The 19,676-nt window shown below is 47.7% G+C and overlaps 1 protein-coding gene across 48 annotated transcripts in view; it reads right to left on the reverse strand.

The window, feature by feature from the left end:
* The window catches only part of FBRSL1 (fibrosin like 1), a 385,537-nt gene that overhangs the window by 63,770 nt on the left and 302,091 nt on the right, over positions 1-19,676 (reverse strand). For 31 of the 48 annotated variants that reach the window (XM_085509358.1, XM_085509351.1, XM_085509341.1 and 28 more), the window contains one exon: positions 17,580-17,633. The exons of the other annotated variants lie outside the window; for them this stretch is intronic. In XM_085509358.1, coding sequence (XP_085365484.1) covers positions 17,580-17,633 — 54 coding nt within the window. The remainder of the gene's footprint in view (positions 1-17,579; positions 17,634-19,676) is intronic. 48 annotated transcript variants of the gene reach the window in all.

Raw genomic sequence — 19,676 nt, forward strand, 5'->3', positions numbered from 1 at the left:
CTCAATGGAAAGGGTCACAGCATCCAAACCTTCTGCTAAGCACACTCTGGCTGAATGCACTGGCTGCTTCATGGGCTTGTACACGTGCAGGGGTTTGAGAGTGCCATAATGAGATCTGCTTTGATCTCTGCTACTTCTGGATTTCAAGTTATCTTCTTTCCAAGCTGATAAAATGAGCAAGACAGTGACTCTGGAGACTGTTCAGCAACATGTGCTGAGGCCTCAGGACTCTGCCATCTGAGTAATGCCTCCGCTCGAGCCTGTGCCAGCAGAAAAATGACTCAATGTGCAGGCTCTAGAGACTTGGGTTGAAGAAACCGACACATCATGTATACAGAAAGCAAAGCTGCGATAGCTCCTTCTGTTTTTTAAAGCAGGGAGATACTGCAGAGCAAAAACAGGAAAGCCAACATGAGACCTCGGTGAAGGCAAGAGCACAAAGGCACGGGAGGGAACACAGACGCAGGGAGCATTCAATGGCACGCTACCACTGAGATGTTCTAGAGGCTGAGCAAGGATTAACGCTTTCAGACTCCAGGAGAGTACAACAGGGCCGAGTCTGCAAGCTTCCCCAGCACAGAAGTGACTCAAACCGTGATACTTTGGCTTTGAAACTCCTGTTTCAACATCAATTTCTCTGCAGCTACAAAAACAATGAAAAAGCCCCATAGCTGCACCTCAAAAAACCCCTTCTGCAGTACAGAATCAATTCCCCTGCGATCTGAAATCCTGGCCCGCAGCTCAGGCTTTCAGGTATCACTGGAATGCAAATCACAGAGAGAAAACACTCTCAAAATAACAACCCTGAAAAACGTTACCCTTGGTACCATGGACACCCCTGGAATAACCTCCACTGCAAACTGAAAACGTTACCATCGCCCTGAGAAGCTCTGGAAATATTTAGTGCTATCGACGTGGGTTTAGTTTCATTAGTAGTCCAGACATGTGGTAATGAAGAACCCATTCAATTCCCTATCTCTGTGAGAGGTACACTTCCCGGGCTTGCGGAGAGCACACACAGAGCTGTTATCTCTGACAGGGATGGACACACGTGTGCATGTCCCAGATTTGGAAATGGCAGCGCAGCGAGAGCGGCTCTCACGTCACTCAACTGCACCGCTTAGAATTTTACATTTTAATTTTTTTGATGTCTGGGGAGATTAAAATGAGAACTGGCAGCATGTGCAAGGGATACTGCACTTTGAATGCGTTATCTACAGCGATTCAGGCTTCCCGGAGCTCCAGCTGAAGCGGGTTTTCCACGATGGAAGAAACTACATTACATTGCTCCCTAGGAAGTGAAACAAAACAATAAAGGATGGTTAATCTCTTCTCTAATTCTGCTCGGTGGGACAGCTCCTTCAGCAAGCAGCGCCTGGCTGTATCTACCTGGGAGGGGGTCATTTCACTTCGGCTTCCTCTTCTGCTTCCCCCCGTCCCTGGGAGCGCTCTGTCTCCCCGCTGCATCTTTCAATGGCTTTATCAGAGCTCGCACCAACTCAAGCGTGAAAAGTAGCTCTAGGCCCAGCGGGGAGAGGTGGGGGAGTGCGTGTCTGTGCGTGGCGCGGGGGGAGACAGGGGAAGACGAGGGAGGAAATGTTATTCTGTCCTTTGTCTTTTCAACAATTTCTTTTTAATGCAACTTGCAGAGCAGCATATAATTAGGGGTCTTGTGGAGCAGGCTTAAACTCAGGAGTAACCCTTCTAACGACCTCAGCAACGGATAATCAGGTACGCGGCTGTGGGGCTCAGCACGCCTCCCCACCCGCCGCGCTGCTCGGCCTCGTAATTAGAAGCCTCCACACTCCGCTGCATAAAGGCAGATTGCAAGGACAGCGTGAAGCCCTTGTTTGAAGCTGGGGGCACAAAGATTGCAGTGCCTGTGATGGATGGAGACAAAGACTCCAGTGCTGGAACGCTTCCAGCAGCCTCGCAATACTCACAGCATTTCTGATGGACATTTTCAGGATTTCTTACAGCAGCGAGGGCTGTTCTGCTGCACCCTCTCTGGATTCCTTAGCAGCTCCTCAGCAGGGGCTGCGGTGTCCCCACGCACAGGCACAAGGCTCCAGTGATGGTCTTCCCACCAGGGATGATGTACCCTTCCCTTTTCATCATCATTTAAAAAATACCCTATTTAAGAAGGCACCCAAACCCTCTCTCTCTTGGCTGATCAGAACTTGCCTCTCTTTAACTATTTACATAACTTTAAGTAAGGGAATATCAACACTGAATTGTATCCCAGCTGCAGGGGAGAGAGCAGAAAGAATAATGGAGGACAGGATTTTTGGGTAAGAAAAAGCCAAGAGAGTGAGGGGAGGCCAACTTGTGTCACAGTCCCTCACAAAGCAGGTACTGGCTCCTGTTCCACTCCAATTCCACCCCCTTATTCTCATCCTCTGGCTGTTGCTGGGGCTTGCTTGCCAGTACCTCCACGCCTGACCCCTTCCTGTCCCACCTTGGCCTTGCAGCAAAGCAAGGAGCAGAAAACCAAACAACTCAGGCAACCTGCACAGCGCAGCAACAGACTGAAAAGAAAGCAGCAAAGGCAAAAGGGTCTGAATAATAAGGAGGAAGAAAAACCGGTGGAGCCTTTCAGAGGCTGTCAATCGTCAGACAGACAAGCCTGTGTGGAATGAGCAGAGGAGGCAGGCTGAGGGCTGAGCAGATCCCTTACCGCAACAATCCCAGCATCACTTCTCTCCTTTCCTAACACTGGGTTAGCAGGGGACTGTAAGAGCACAGAACACAGGAGATACCCACAGCAGAAATCAGGACACCCTGCCAAGGATGGCTGCCCTGAACTCGAGTTATCTGAGAACTCACGTTGGTAAACACTTAAAACCCAGGAAGAACATCAACAAGCTAATAAGAACCACCAATGTAAGGAGTGTAACCTGGACTCACTAATGTGCTTCATTCTGAATAATGAAAGGGCAGAGTATTCAGACACTGAGTCACTGCAGCTAAAACCACTGTCACAAAAGATGCTATGATCCATGCTCTGTCTCCCACCCCAGGCTCTCCATAGGTACAACATTGCTGCACGAGAGCACTCTCCACCATTCTGCCTTTCTTTTGTTCTTCCCCCTGCTCGAAAGCACCACGATTTCATACGACACCCTCCAGAAAAAGCAGACTGGTACACACACTGTACAGCCCAGCCTCAGAATCCCCACCAGCTCAGCACAGAGCCCCTCAGAACTGCAGGCTCCATGGCTACAACTCTGTCCTTGGTAGGTAGGATACAACTGCTCGATGGGAGCAAAGCACCCCTACGTGGTGGGGCCTCACAAACACAAGGCAGCTCCAGACATCCCCCATTCACAGAGTTCTTTACACCAGAGCTCCTCCCCGAGTCACTGTGCTGCTTGTTTGCAAAGAACAGGACCGCAGCCGGTGTCCAGCACTACATTTTCCCAACGCTGCAGCACAGTGGGAGGCTTCCCACCAAGTCTGGGGTTGTCCCCCTCCTTCTTGTACTGCCTTTCAGTAGCACTGACAATAATCAATGCTTATTATGCAGAAGCTTTGTTACGCTGCTGCTCCTTCCTGCTGCACCTACCCCAGGCCATGTCATCACTACAGAGCAGAGGCAGGAGCGATGCTTTCACACAGGTAACTCAGTGCTAGGCCTCCTTGTGACAAACCTCTGAGGACACAGCACACAGGTTGTCCCAGTTTGCTGGTCTGTACCAGGCTGAAATCTGCAGCCCTGCCTCACTCTGCCAGCTGCATCCAGGGGAAGAATTGCTTATACACCCTGACTCTGGTGAGATTTCACAAGCTTCAAATCTACTTCCATGCTGGCTGTGTTATGTGTTTCAGCACAAAGGAGCATGGCTTCATCACACAGCAGAGCTGCTTCACTTCTGCTGCAAGATGTATTTACCTGAACAAAATCTTTTCACCAGATCTTTTTGGGAAACACGTTGAATACAAATTTGGGGAACTACAAAGAAGGAAGCTGCAGAGAGCTTCTGAATGTTTAAGAGCTGATCCAGGTCTGAGACACTCAGAAACAACGCCAAATAAAACCACCTTCCCTTCTTTCAACTTCCCGTGCGCGCACTTGCTGCAAATAGTTTCCACAAACTACTTCATACATCTTGAATTGACCTCTGCCAGCATCTTTCTTCCAGCCCAATTAACTCCCCGCAGCTCCCCCCAAGAGGACACGTGCTGAATCCCATTAAGGCAGCGAGAGCACAGCTCGTGTCTCCATGGCAGCAGGAAGGCTCCAGAGAGCCGTGACCCCGTGTGCTTGTGGCTGCCCAGCCCCTCCAGACTGACCTCCCCTCTCTGCTGGCAGCGAAGGGATGGGGACAGAAGCTGGCATGGCCCCAGGAGGCGCTGCAGGGGCTGCGTGGGGATCGATGGGGAGTGGAACAGCAAGGAAGCTGAAAATTTGAGGGTCCCTCTGCCATGGAAGTCGTGCTACCGTTGACTCCTTCATTGTGATTAACTCCTTGACATCCTCCCGTGACAAGTGGGGGAGGACAGGCTGAACGCAACGATCCATTTGTCAGGGAATTGCCTCCTTCCCTTCCCAGCCTCACTCCCACCCATGATTTTTATGGCTCGGCTCCACGTTACGGACGGTTTGCAGCCAGATGCGGATTTGACAGCTGACATTTTCTCTCTGAAAAATTCTGTTTGGGGGCATCCCAAGCTCCTTTGCCAGACCTGGTGGTAATAACATTTGCAAGCTTAAGCCCACCCCATGGGCTCTGTATGAGGAAAAGAAATCCTCTCCTCCCCAGCCTCTCATTCAAATGACAGTAATTAAAGAATCTCATCACTCCAGACCTGGAGAGGGAGGGGACTTTCACGGTAATTGGAGACATTACACGAAGCCACACTGTGCTTATAAAAAATAGAAAATAAAAAAAGGAAGGGGAAAAAAAGGGGAAACCACATGCAAAAAAAAAAAACCAACCCCCTTCCTCCCAGCCAGGCTGGCATTTCCTGAATACACTGCCTTTTTTTGAGACACATTTTTAATACTGGAGACTATTGGAAGGGCTCCTGCAGCCCGATTAAGTGTAATGCAGCGTTAAGAAAAATAGGAGGGAGGGGGGAAGCCCTCAGAAAGGCAATCGAAGAGAAAAATCTATCCCTGGTGCTTTGGCTCGGTTAGAGCCAGGAGCCCTGCTCCAAACACACTCCTCACTTCCCAGCCATTTGCTCTGCCGGACACTCTGGGGACCCCAGCACAGCAAACTACAATTTCTAGTAAATATATCCCAGGGACACAATTAGTTTTTCAGCTGGGGGCATGATAAATTGGTCATGCATAATTCAAGGCTGGAGCAGGCTAGAGCACAGACCACTCGGTGGCAGCTCCCTGGCAGAATGCAGATGGGCTGCCGGGCGCTTCGGTGGCCATCTATGTGCACAGCAACCCCCGCTGGAGCCTTTCCTTCTTGTCAATGTAAATTTCGCCATCCAAATGCGTTTTGGGATTGAAAGTGCTTCATCATCATTTCAAACCTGCTTCAGCGCTGCCATCCCTTCCATGCATGTAGTTCCAACCACACACTTGCAATGGCGAGACACGTAATTTTGGGTCCGCTGAAGGTCTGAGAGGTGGCTGAGGATAAAAAGCCTACCTGGAGGAACAGCCTGAAGCTCTCTGAGCTTTCTTTAGTACTTATATGAATGAAGTTAGCCGCTCAGAGTCATTCCTTAGGAGAACAAGAAGCGCTGCTGCTCAGCAGAACTCAGTCTTGTGAGGAGTGAAATGAAACCTCAAAGGAAACTGCAGGAGCGCTTCAAAACGCTGTGCTCAAATTGCAGTTTCTCAGTGCATTCTCTGTAGCCTCCCAGCCGGTGAGGGACACACTGCTGGTGTGCTGGAAGAAGCCACTAGAAGTATTTTTGCTATTAGTCTGATTGCAAGAGAAATGAGCATCCGTAGCCTTGGAGGCAGCCTTAGAAGCGATGGCTGGCAGCTCTCCTCCAGCAGCCGCAGTCCCGGCAGCCCACACAGCACTCACAGCTCTTCCCAGGATGTGCTGCCACTGCTCAGCTCTTCAGGAACCAAGGAAGCATTCTAGCACCAGGCTGTGGGAAATACTCCTAGGAAGTAAGTTGTACTGGATCATTTCCAGTGTCAGGAAAGAAGCTGCAGCGAAGGGGGGTATTAGTAAGGAAAAATTTGTTTCCTTTTGGCAGCATATCTGTAGACACAGGAGCCCTTTAATTTCATGGTCGGTCTCACATACCCAAATAGGTGACTTTGGTTCCTGCCTAGTAGTTAGTGAGAACAATCCAGACTTCTCTGTTTTAAAAGGGATGGTATATATATATTTTTTTCCTCCCTGAGCATGACTGCCTTTGTTGGATGGAGCTGAGTTTCCTTCGAGTGGAAACAAATAAAATCCCAGTAGAGATATACAGGGCACAAATCCAGGGAGCATCAACGTTAGCCTTGGGAACATCCTCATCACCTTCAAGAAGCACAATTCTGCCAATATTTAAGCATTACTGACTGTCGCCACGTCCAGAGAAGTAAACCCAACTGTCCCCAGTATGACAACACTGTCATCTGAACAATTCTCCATGCTGCCCTTGTTGTACCAGGCAGAGCTTTCTCAGAACCCCCATGTATGCCCCTCTTCCATCCTCCTGGCATGCCCTTCACGCTTTGGTTCAAACACAGTCACTTCCAGGGAAGGTTTTTAGTGTGGTGCTAATCTGTTTCACTTAACTGTCTAATAAAACAAACAAAAAAGCACTTTGTTCATGAATTGTTTAAAGCTGTGACTACGGGCACAGCTGGGATATTGAAGCAGACGCACGATGAAGGACACTGCAGGGCACCAAAAGAGGTCAGAGATAAAGTCAAAAGGGGAATCAGAATGAGAGAACAGTGAACAGTCACACGTTACAGTCACAGATCTGAACTTCCCAGGGAACATTTCAAGGTGCGAAGTGAAACACAGAGAAACCACAACCATAACCACAAATCACCAGAGCCAGGAAACACATCAAGAACGCTTCACACACTGCCCACCAAAGACAAAAAGGGGCTGCTCTCTCCATGCAGGAGGAAAGGATGCAAAAACCTGCTGCGGACTCAGGGCACAGCCTGAAGGGCTCCCTGGGCAGGGGCTGGGGGCACCCTATGGGCACAGCACGGGGACCCTACAGCACACAGCTTCCCACGAACCATGGGATACATGAGATACAGCAGAGCCGTGCATTCTGTCTTGCCTTCCGAGAGAAAAAGCAGAGCGAAATAGAAACTTCCCCACTAGAATCCTGAAAGTAACCAATTTTTAGGAATTATTAACAAACACTACCCTCAGATCATTAGCCACCCTGGCAGCGGGCCAGAGGAAATTTATAGCCGACGTGCAACATCAGCGTTCATCCAGAAATGCTAATTTCAGTAAAATGAATAGTGTGTGGGCTTTTCATACTGCTTTGCATTTGGCTCCTCACAGCCCTGTTTAAAGCCTGGGAACCGGCCATATAGTTAAACTGCACAGATGTTCAACAATCTGTACTTGTGTTAATTACCCTAATGTGAGCAGAAACTCAACAGATCCCTGCTAATGAAGGAGAAAGTTTTCCAGTGTGACTACCGTATGTTTCATTGTCACTGTATTACCAAGCTTCTCCCCCTCCTTCCTCCGCCCCCCAGCTCCTATTCTCTCCATCTCCTTTGCATTCACATCACCCTCCTACCTCAGCATGCATGAATTGGACCAACTAATGACTGTGTATTCGCAACATGGCAGACACCATTAGGCTGATCGGAGGTGCGGCTGCTGAATTTTAACAGGCAATTTTAAACAAGGTAAGAAAAACAGATTCATCATGTTCCCCATTCTCCCATCCCCACCCATCTGCCACACCACTGGCCCTCGCCACAGCTAAAAAACACCGACCAAGTGCAAATACACCCCCCCCATAAAATGCAGGAGTTCACAACGCAGTGCAAATAGATGTTGCTGGGTGATTGCTGGGGATGGAGCCGGGAGAACAGGCTGAGCAGACAGCACAGAGCAGCACAGGCACCACTTCGGCCAAGATGTGCCATGGGCAACCTGCTGCTGCTCCTTGGAGCAGGGAGGGCTGAAAGCACAGCACACTGTGTTGAGCTGCATGCAGGAGCTATGATGGGGTTTCTTGAGGGCACGCTATGAAAGAGCAAGGCAACACTCAAGTGATCAGCGCTGCCAACAGCAATGAACCAACACTGCTTCTCAACTTAACCCAGCATTAAAACACACTCGACCTCAGCAGAACTGCTTCTCCCACTGAGGATCTTGCCATCTCCTCCCATGCTTCTGCACGGCCCCGGTGCTGATCACACCTCCAGCTGCTGCTCCCCAGCCAGCTGCGTGCCACCCAGGGCAGCCTGCTCTCACTGTGAGCCCCAAGTGAGCTCCGGGTGACATGGCCCAGCTGAAGCCACAGTGTGCATCTCCCTGCTGCTGCTGCTCTGCAGCCAGGCCAGCCCACACCAGCACATGGCATGACAATGGCCCCTGTGGGAACAAACATGCTCGCCATGCTTGACTTGACTGGCAGATTCCCCCCCTATAGCGGAAAAGGGGGAAAAGGCCAACTTTGCTCATTTATTGCCACTATCCTGCTAGCTCAGACTCCTTTGTGCCCGCAGAGCAGCAGCAGAAGGTGCCATCTTATCACCTCCCAGGACAGGCCACTGGCCACCCCTCCTCACCCGCAGTCCATCGTCTCCTCCTCACAAACCTTGCCCTTTGCAGCATGGGGGGGTCCGGCATTACCCACAAAGGGCTGGGAATTATTTAGAGAGCTCTTGGCTCTTTTCTCCTACCTCTCCATCGTTCGTACTGGAAGCAACACAGCTGTCTAATGGCAACTTCAGGCACCCATGGGCCAGCGAAGCGACGTTTTCCACACTTAAATAACACTGAGCTGATTTAATTACTGCACTTAATACTAACAAAAGATGTCTCAATTTAATCTTCAAACGGCCCTCCAAGATCAAAACACAGCTGGCTGGATAACAAGATGGCCTAGGCCAGCAAACAAGTAGGTCCAATTTGTTCAAGAGCTGAATCCACTCCTCGGTATGAAAGGCCAAGGAACACTTGTGTGTCAAGCCAATCAAAGAAAGCTGTGCTCCTTCTCCCCCCCTCCCTTCCTGCCCAACTTTTGTTATGCAGAAAAAAAAACCCCAGAAAGGCAGCTGATTCATGGGTAAAGAAATGCAACACGATAAAAAGAACAAATGATGTTTGGAAGAGAAAGAAAAGAAGTAAGAACTAAGATTTAACAGGTTTTGTTTTTACAATTCTTTCTAGATGATTAAGAATGAATGAATCAGATTAGAATCACATGGGGACAAAGGAAGGTCTCTAACTCTTTTGTTTTTCTTTCCATACTGGACAGAAGGAGACAGCTCATTAAGGAAAGCCCTCAAGACACAGCCACAGTGAGGAACAACCAAGCATTTTTTTAAGCATCCCAAAGCTGTGTTTGGGCAAGAAAAAGTAGGGGAAAATTAACCATTTACATCTAGCATTTTCTAATTGTCCATACTGGGCCATTACTGTTACTTTTTGCCAACTATTCGGAAAAACTTCTCTCTTTTCAGCAGCTTTCACTGTGATTCCTGCTGACACCATGGCTGGGTCTCTCCAGACACCTTCAAGGAATTTGTAAGTTTTTGCACATTCCATTACAGCTACAAACAGAAAAGTTAAGGCCAGCCTTCCAGCCACTGCAACATCTCTGCAATTCCCTGAGCAACAGAGAAGCCTCAGTAAATGTTTGTGTTGTACAGAGGATGTAGCTCTCCAAATTCCCCTTCCAACTACTGATAGTAAGTAGGGGCACGCAGCCCACTTTTTGATCTCAGTTCTATTGGAATTAGTTACAAGTAAGTTTGCTAGAAAACAGTTTACTGGGCTTTATGGTAATACTTTGGACTGACAACAGTCTGTGGGATATCACTGCTGAAAGCTTTCTCTGCAATAAGTTTTCCTAAACTTTTTCTCTTGATGGAGAGCTGCAATTAAGTAACTCATATGTTCCAATTTTCCTTGGAGCCTGTGCATGCTCTGGATCATGTTTTTTTGGGATTACAATGCCTTCTTCTTCTCTCCCTCAACATACACAGAGCTCACTCCAGGTTTCACAATACTAGTTGCCAAAAAGCAGTTCTTAAACAACAGATGATGTCACTAGCCAGTGCACCATGAATTTGGAAGACAGCACAAAGGAGAATTCGCTACAACTCTGTGGCCTGTCCTCTCTTCTCTCTGGGCTGGGACACAACAGAAGAAGAAGGCATTACATTTAAGATGATCAGGCATTGCTCCAGTCCTCTGGAAGGCATGAAGCATTTAATAGACAACTAAGGAGCCACGTGAGTGAAAGGGACTCTGAGAGGCCATCTGGTTTGGTCTCCTGCTCAAACAGGGTTAACTTCTGTGCTCCAGTGGATTTAGCTGAATCTGCACCCAAACACTGAACTCATTACCTCACTGTTCACTTAAGGACCTTCTTCTTGCAACTTGACTTCAACACCTGGTTTTGCAACTGGTGAAGCACACATTGCTTCAGCTCACAATGCAACCTCCGTGCTGCTCATAGAACACTTCCCTTGTGCTTCAAACTAGCTGGGCTCAGAAATCTGAATGGCAACAGGGAACTGAATTTTCCAACTTCTTGTCCAAATGGTTTCACTTAAATGGGGCTGAACTTCAGCTTAAAACCACTTTCCCAACCAATTGCAGTTCTAGACCACTAACAAGAGCTCTCAAGGAGGCACTCACTGATCAATTTCAAACAAGTGACTGTTTCCAGATTGCCTGGTTAAGTTACAAAGACAGGGGACCAAGTGCAATTCTCCAAACTAGGATACACAAACACAACCAGCTAGAAAACCTCCTCCTGCTGTCTCACATTGAAAGTGGGCTCTGCTCTATGGCCCACACTACACGCACAGCTCTGAGTGGAGAGTCCTGACCTACAGATTTCCTTGGGGCCAGAACGTTCAAACCCGCTCAGACAATCAAACACCACCATTTCAAAGGCACACCTTTGCATGAGATTCCCAATGGCCTTCAGAGCTTTGACTTAAACGCCTGGATTATTTTTACAATTCCAGTTATGGGTTCTTTGTTCGCAGGGAGTTAAGCAATACAAAGAACGTAGCATGAGAACAATGGGCGTATTACCATGCATGATTTCCCTTAGAAAAAAAATAATAAAAAAAATCTTTCTTTTCATTAAGTTACAGATCCAATTTCAGTCTTTATTATCACTTTGCCATGAGAGAAAGTGGTTCTTAATTCTAATAAAGGAAGGGAGTGTCATATTTCAACAAGAGCTAAAATGCTTCCTGCAATACGGGAGGTGGAAAGCTCTTTTGCTCGCAGCTACTGGAGGCCAGACTCAAAGAAGGAAGGGGAAATAATCCTTCCACACCGAGTAAATAAATCTCTTCTAGGACATACCTAATGGTGGGCAATAGCCCAAAGGCACCTTGTCTGATGAGATCATTGCTGCCCCCTCCACTTGAAGGGAAATTAAGAGAATGCTCTGCCAAGCACATATTAACGTTTCACTCATCACCAAACCCAGGGTCCAAGTAGTATGAATACTGCTGCAGCCTATGGAGCACCACTGGACTAATAAAAACCTTTCCACCATGTTAACCAAGTTGGATAAACAGCCACAGCCACTGTGTCAGAACCTTTCACTGAGATTTCTAAGTCATTTTCGCCCTGAAATCTATTTGACCCTTAAAAAGCAGCCTGCAGAACATTTAATGAGGCAGTCACACAAAACTTCACTGTATTCCATGTTCTGTCAGAAAGACAAGCGTAACCCAACCCAGCAAACAGAAGCAGGTACTGCCCATTCACACAGAGTCGTGCAATTCACCTCTGAAGAAACAACATCAGAGACCCAATGTTGGTATTTCGTGTTCCTGTATACATTTTGAAATGGAAATTCTGATTGTGCTTGGTCAGCCGAAGCTTCTGATCTATTCTGCTTAAAAAGGCCTTATGGAAATTCTTTTTCTCCTGAAGATGACCAATAGCCCTATTATTTCACAGCCTTTCCCATTAGATCCTGTTTACACCAATGCTGGAGCCATATTAGCAAAATCCATCTTCAAAACATTGTTCTCGCTGGCAAGAACTAAATATAGTTTTGTGAAATTATTTTTAATACCGTTCCATCTCTGCCCATTCTGGCAAAGGAAATGAAATTAGCTGCAACCTGAGTACCAGGAGCGTGGTTTAAACACGGCTCATGAGAGCAAGCAAGACAAAGACTGAATACAACATGCATGGAATAGGCCCCGTGCCGATGCCCAGTGCACCCCTGGCTCATACCAGTTCCTCCAGTCATGAAACCAACACACTCCTTTCAGCTACGTGTGGTGTCCTCAACCTCAGCAAGGACAGAAAGAATAAAGCAAATGCAGAGCGTTTCATAAAAGACCTGCAAGGCCTGTAAGTGACGTGCTCACCCCATAACCAGGGACACGTGCAACTCCAATATTCCCATTTCCCTGTTGGAAAACCTCGTGCACAGGCAGGCAGGTGCCTTGCACAGCAAGGCTGCGGCACAGGAGCACGCAGGACAAGGCTCCAGCCCAGGGACAGGCTGCTCGGGCATTTTCAAGATCTTTAGCAGTGTTAAGAGGGATTATGTGCCACTCATTGCATGCATTATTCATTGTTATTCGTTCTATACTCCAGCTCTCAGCACAAGGAATAAAGTGACTCCAAGAACCTGTGAACCATGCACGGAAGACATTTCTACTGAAATATCACTAACCAGAAAATCAGCAAGACGCTGCTGGACAGATTTCAAGCCTGATCCAAAATGAGAAATGGAGAATGCAAAAGAGCAGAAGCAACTGGTGTTCCTCTCCTCCAGTCTTCTCGCGTACAATTCCTAGCCAAAGGATTTAGCTGTGATGAACGGAGCTGTGAGATACAGAAGCCAGATACGGTGTGTGCTTATGATTCCTTTCAGGTAGCAGAGCACAGAACGCCTGCCCTTCCCTCTGCCTGGGCCATTCATCTTGCCCAGGTGATGGAAAGCCCTGTTCCCAGCGGGTGGTCCTGCTCTCGCAGCCCTTAATGCCTAATTGTCACAAATCAACTCCAACCTCGATGCTCAGGCTGCTGCTACCCATCCCCCCAACCTCCCCCCTTCCAGCCCATTTTCTTCCAACCGGTGGCAGCCCAGGATCCTCTCATGTTACCCAATCAATCTTTGGACACAGCGCCTCGAAAAAACAAAGAGGCAGCAGCGATGTGAGCGCGGCTGGAGAGACGTCACGCGCAGCAGCCCAAGAGCCGCCAGCCCGGCGTGCCTGCGCGCACGCGTGCACACACACATGCCTCCTATTTTATTTTTTTGTTCAACTGGAATTAATCAGGAACGATAAACACTGTTTGTCTCCTGAAAGCAGCGGTGGGGGGATGAAATATGCCTCTTAAGCTTATCAGCCTCAGTGCCACCGAGGAGAAAGCTGGCTGCTAAGCCCGGGGATAATGGGCTGTCCTTTCAGGAAGGTATCAGAGGTCTCAGGAGAGGGAGGCAGCACAATGGTGTGACCTTCAGCTAATAAAGCCCACCCTAGAGTCCAAAGAAGCTTGGGGAATATTGACAAAAGTTCATATTTACAACAGCCTGGACTCTTTCCAGATACCATTACCAGTTTAGAGACCTGCAGCCTCTGTACATACGCTCACAGAGGCTTTTATTCTGCCTCCTCCTTTCTTTCTTTGTTCCCATGCTGGCAAAAAAAAAAAAAAAAGGAAAAAAAAAAAAAAAAGAAAAAAAATTTAGTTGGAAAATGGCAATTCTTCCGCTAACAAGGCCCCACCAGTACCTTTATTAACCAGGAGAGATATTTAAAATCTCAATTCCAACCTCAGCTCTATCCTCTACTTGAAGGAGACTCAAGGCCTCTTGCAAGGATTCTCAGTGCGTCATCAGGCTCATCAGGAAGAAAGCATATGTGTTTTTGTGGAAAATCTGCTGATGTATTTATAATTCTTTCAACAAAAAGGCAGCCAACATATTGTAAAACGAGAAGGTTTTTTTTCTTTCTGATTTTTTTTTTTTTTTCCCCTCAATAGGCACTGGCAATCAATGCAGTCCCCATCAGAAACACTGAACTGAAGCTGTTTTCAGGCAGAAACTGATCCCCCCCGGTCTGTATTGCGGTTAGCAAAAGGAGGCTTAGCCCATAACTGGGAAGCATAGGCATGACTGGAATACAAATAATAAATAATATTTTTTAAACTATTCATACAGTAAGAAAAGCTGAATCCAAAACATAAAAACTGTTTGAAGCAAAAGTTTCGGTTTTCTGCCTCCTAAAAGTGTTTCCAAAACAAACACAAAAAAGAAAGGTTCTGAGGAAATCTGTTTTCAAGGGTAACCTCAATGAAATCAACATGAAAACTCAAAACATTTAATGGAAATAAGCATCTTTGGTGACAGAACTGTTCTGAACACCGTGGATCCATCCATGCCAGTCTGCCATTTCCATTTACCCGCCTGTGCCTCAGCCCTGCCATCCCCAAAGCCATCATGCTGGGGCTCAAAAGGGATCCAACAATTGGAAGAGGTCAGGACTTCCCACACAGATCTTCTTCTAAGAGGTGCCCCCATATCCTGGTGGTCTCATTTACCACACTGCAATTTCAGCAGTTGCCTTCCAGCACAAAACCCATTTCCAACCACAGCTATGGGGGTACGTCAGTAGGCAGACCCACAAGCAGCTTTTCAAGCTCTCCATTTCAGCCCAAGCATGCATTTTATCCCTTCTCTTTATCTTATCCAGGCATATTAACAATCAAGAGAGCTCAGGTGATTGATTACAGCCTGCCTGAATTCCAAGTAGTCAAATTAGACACTAATGTTGTGCTTAATTAATGCTTTCACACAAACAAGGTCATTGGTTGCATCAGGACTAATAGGAGATGACACACGCTGGGACTGCGGGGCCCAGGGGACTGGCAACGAGATGGAAAGTCCAGCCTATGGCCACTTACTGCATCCAAACCTGATCCCACGGACACCCTGCACCTCACCTGAAGCATCCCAATGCTTCCACCTCTGCCTCAGTGCTGCCCAGCTGCGAGCAGCCATCCACACCAGTCTGCCTTTGAGTCTGACTCACAATGTAACTCAATGCTTTGCCTTTGTTGAGGCAAGAGATACAGTAATCCAGGGCTTGAAACAGCTACAAACTAAGACTTTGTATCAGCCGAGACCACCCCGTGTCCCTGCCAACTCCTTGCTGCCATTGCTGCCTCCCTGCTCACACCGAACGCCTCCTGAGCCTGCCTAAAATACAGCACAGCCCTACCATAAAGCCCTTTGTTCAGACACCCTCACCATAAAGCTGCAAAACCTTGGCTCCCAAGTGCATTAAATCCTTATAAACCTGCCTTCATCTTAACCGCGCAGTATTTCACGACACAAAGCGCTTCTTCTGAGGGAGAGCACTTTAATGAGGAAAAGGGCAAAATATATAAACCAAACCTCATTACAGCATCATTTTTAGGAGACAAGCACGCTGTTATAAAAACGAAGCCATGGCAATTGCATTGCACAGGGCCTGATGATTTAGTATTTTTAAAGAGCCACAGCTACTTTCAGCCACGGCTGCTGTTTTGTTGTGAATTCAACAGGAAGCAACCAGAATTGCAGGCCCACTGTCTGCTGTGTATTTTATACTCTGCAAACTGTTCACAAATGGCAGATTCGGACCTGCTGCACGCTCACAGAACTGCTGTGCGTCACCCAGCAAGAGACTGACTGCAAGTCAGCCCAGACTTTTATCTTTAAAACCCCTGCCTTCTCACTGGCTTCTGCTTTAAACGTGATGATGTGGCACGGACATGGTAAATTACCCAAATCAGAGCCAATTCATACTGAAATGAGCAGAGATGTCAAAGAAAATAACAACAACAACAACAAAAATACAAGAAAAATCTTTGGTACTGTCATAGAAATAGATGTAACGCCGCTTAATGCCAGCTGTCAGATAAGCCAGGGTAATAACGAGCACATCAAAGGGGCTGCAACTGGTTTCAACCAATTAATAGACCAGTTTTTTTAGAAACAATCTCTGTTACTTTCCACCAAACACCACATGGAACTCAGCTCCCAGCCAAGCAGAAAAACCTGACTGGAAGAAAAGCACTGCCCTCAACAACAAACCATCTATCTTCCTCCGGAGCACCCTGACTGACATTGCTCTGGAAGACTTTTAAATTTAATCTAATCAAGAAGCCATTATTGATTACAGTTCTTCCATATCAGTATTCCAGCTGTGACTTCTGAAATGAAAGCTCAGCAGTGGTTAGGTATTTACCACAATTGGTAGAGAAAATAGTGGGAAAAGATGAGTGCAAAGGTGACCGGAGAGACAACACACCTGAAACCCCCCACCAACAGCCCCCAGCCCTTCCCCACAGCCGCACCCAAAGCCAGCAGCAGCACAGTGCACTTCACAGCAGCTCTGACTCGAAGCACACGTAACACTGATTGATGGATACTGATAGCGAAGACATTGGTGGAAAATCAAACCCGACAAAGCAACAAGACTGAGAGTTTCTTATGTTTCTTGGTATTACCTCAGTAAATGATGTAAGAAGGGCCCGAATTTCAGCAAACAATCATTTTAGCTACTGACACGCATCTGGATCAACAGGAGTGCAAGAACTGACATGCAGCTGATGCCTATATCCTGGTTAGGTTAGTCTTCCCTCTTAGCTCTTTGCAGCTTTTAATGAATGAAATGCTGGAGTGAATGGTGCTTGCCTTCCCCAGTTAACAGAAGGTCCAACACTACATGGTTATGGTGACAGAACAGCACTTCTAACTGAGTTCTCAGAGAGGAAATCTGAGGAGAACATAACGCACCAACACTTACCCCAAACACACAATCAATAACCTTGCTGTTGGGTTCTGTTCCTGAGATACCTCCACCATTTCCATTTCTACTAACGTGGCTCTTGTTTCCAAGCTTAAAGCGAAAGGACAGCAGATTCCTCCCCCACCGTCACCACTCCCTCATAAATCACAGTGGACTTTTCCAGCTCTTATCAGCTCTGCCACAGAAGACAGCAGGCTGGGCAAGTCTGCACGGGTATGAGAGCGCACCTCCAGCACAGGATGGCTGGCACTACGTTAACCCAGCCCAGCACGTGCCTTCCCTTAGCTCAGCTTTAATACTCTTCTGCTTAGCTGTGCAATGAAGGACGAAGACAACTGCAAGCGAGTGCACATGCTGCTGGTTTTGTTGGACAACCTGCTCAGGTCCTCCTTGAGTTACACAGCATTTGGGGAGCTAGAAATGAGAAGCCTTAGCACAAATGTAGAATGAGACCCTGAGCTCACAGGTTAGCTGATGTGGAACTGTTAACAGTGAATTGGCTCGGAGACAGCAAAAGGAAAAAAATAATAACAACAAAAAAAATACGGGGAGACAGAGCGAGCGAGAGAGACAGAGACAGCAACCAATTCAGCTGCAAGAATCAAGCCAAGTCAGTCCCAAGTGCCCGTGTTGGAGAGACTTGATCTCATACCTTGCTTGTTATCAAGGCACTCCTGATACGAGTCAGCTCCAGTTCCGTTGAAGTCTACAGACAAAACAAAAAGTTTCATTCATATCAAACGTAAATATTAGGAACTTCTCAAATGGCAGCCTTGCTGGAGCAGTATGCTACGTGCAAACAGCGCGAGGTCTTTAGAAGGCCATGCTGATTTGCTGACATAAAATGAGATTTGTTATGAGCAAGGGGCAATGAGCTGACACCAAGCCAACATGGGCACTGCATTTGGTCCTCAGCAGGAGGTACTGGGAGCTGCCTCCAACCCTGCCCAGCTGCTGCTGTGCCGGGGAGGGGATCCAAGCTGCAGCTGTGCTGAGCCGCCTCACAGCAAGCATGAAAGATGCAGTATCTGCATCTGAATCCATTATTAACAGTGCTCACCATAGGCCCTACAGGACCATTGGCTGAAACCAACAGCAGAAACCAAAGGATCCCAACCTACAGGCTGGAAGACACTTCCCTGTGTCTTGCGACATTGCACCCCCTTTTGGCTTTCAGCTGCTACACCTTACTAAAGAGAACCAAAAAATACAAGAGCGTACTTTCCAGACATGACTCTCCTATGGAAACAATGCCAAACCTGCACAGTAGGTGCTCGTACACAAAGGGTGCACACACACAGAGTGAACATTCTGTACATCTTAACTGTGAGAATGCTAATGGTGCTGAAATCAGCCCTGGTGCAAAGTGAGGGCTCCCAACCCACTCAGGTGGTTCCTCAGGGCACCAATGTCCTGGGGCTGCCCCTGCCCCGTCCTGCAATACAGAACCTTAATCCACAAGGCAACCCCAACCGACCAGCACTACAGATGGGGACAGACAAGGTGGCCATCCAGGCTGCTGCCTCAGGCTCACTGCCAAGAGGATCATCAGCACCATGCCAGTGGGTTCGCTTCTTTCTGAAGATTCTCTCCAGGGCCACAAGATTAGAAATACCATTCCCAGAGGCACAGTGCAGCCAGCAGCTCCCTCCCAGCTCCCTGAAGACAAGGAGCGGGCCGGCCCTGCACACAGCAGCTCACTGCCATTTCCTGCATACGGTGAACATGCTCCTGCACCGACGGCTCTTCCCTTTGCTCAGCCAACAGCTGGCGATGGCTGCCCGCACACACAAAGAGATCCCAATCGAGTTCACAGCCTTCACGTTCAGCAACAGCATTTAATGAAGAAAAAAAGCAAAAATTAAAGTTGCCCCACCATTTGTGTTGTGTAAATCCCAGATAATAGATCTTCTCCCTAATCCTAATGAGGCCTTCCTATTAAAATCTTTATTAGCTTTCAGCTCTGCAGATTGCCCAAAGGCTCATCAGTTTCCCTATCTCTCAGTACCAAGATCTGCTTTAACTTTTACAAATAGCTCTAAGATATTTCTCAGCTTATCAGCATTGCCAAGCAGCCTGTCTTATCATTACTACTGCAGATAAAATAAATGAGCTCAGGATGATATGAATAATGGCATTTTCTGTAGGCTGGTTTCCCATTACATTTTCAACAGATTGTAGATTTAAACTTGGGCACAAAAGGAAAAAAAAAAAACAAAAAACACCAGAAAGGCAGCGGAGGGGGAAGGGCTGCATTCTCCCTTTCCATTTACCTGCCCTGTCCTGGAGCACAGGCTGCTTTTTAGGCACACCTTATGCCAGCCCATACTTAATGCTGAAAGGCAGCAGAAACGCCTCCGCCGTGCTTTCTCCAAAGACCAGAAGCACAGTTACTTGTGGGATGTTTTTTCAGCTGCATTTGTTGCGGAGAGGCAAAACTGCACACTGCCTAATGAAGCCATCTTCATTAGCCTGCTCCTTCCCCGAGCAGCCGAGGAATACAGCTCAGATTGGGAACTGAAATCATGGAAAGCAACAGAACTGCGCCTGAATTACCAGCCGGGGCTGCGGGGTGTCCTGGCGGAGCAGCGAGGCAGCGAGTGCGGCCAGCAGGGAGGTCACGTCCTGGCAACCATTTTCTGCCTGCTCCCTGCAGCAGCCCCTACAGGGTTAAACGCTTTTCCATTCCCCAAATTCCTAGCCCTGTCACTGTATCAAGGTTATCTATTATTGGCAGTGACAGGTGAAA

This window comes from Coturnix japonica, chromosome 9, assembly GCF_054131305.1.
Source record: "Coturnix japonica strain WE chromosome 9, WE-NBRP24, whole genome shotgun sequence".
NCBI lineage: Eukaryota > Metazoa > Chordata > Aves > Galliformes > Phasianidae > Coturnix > Coturnix japonica.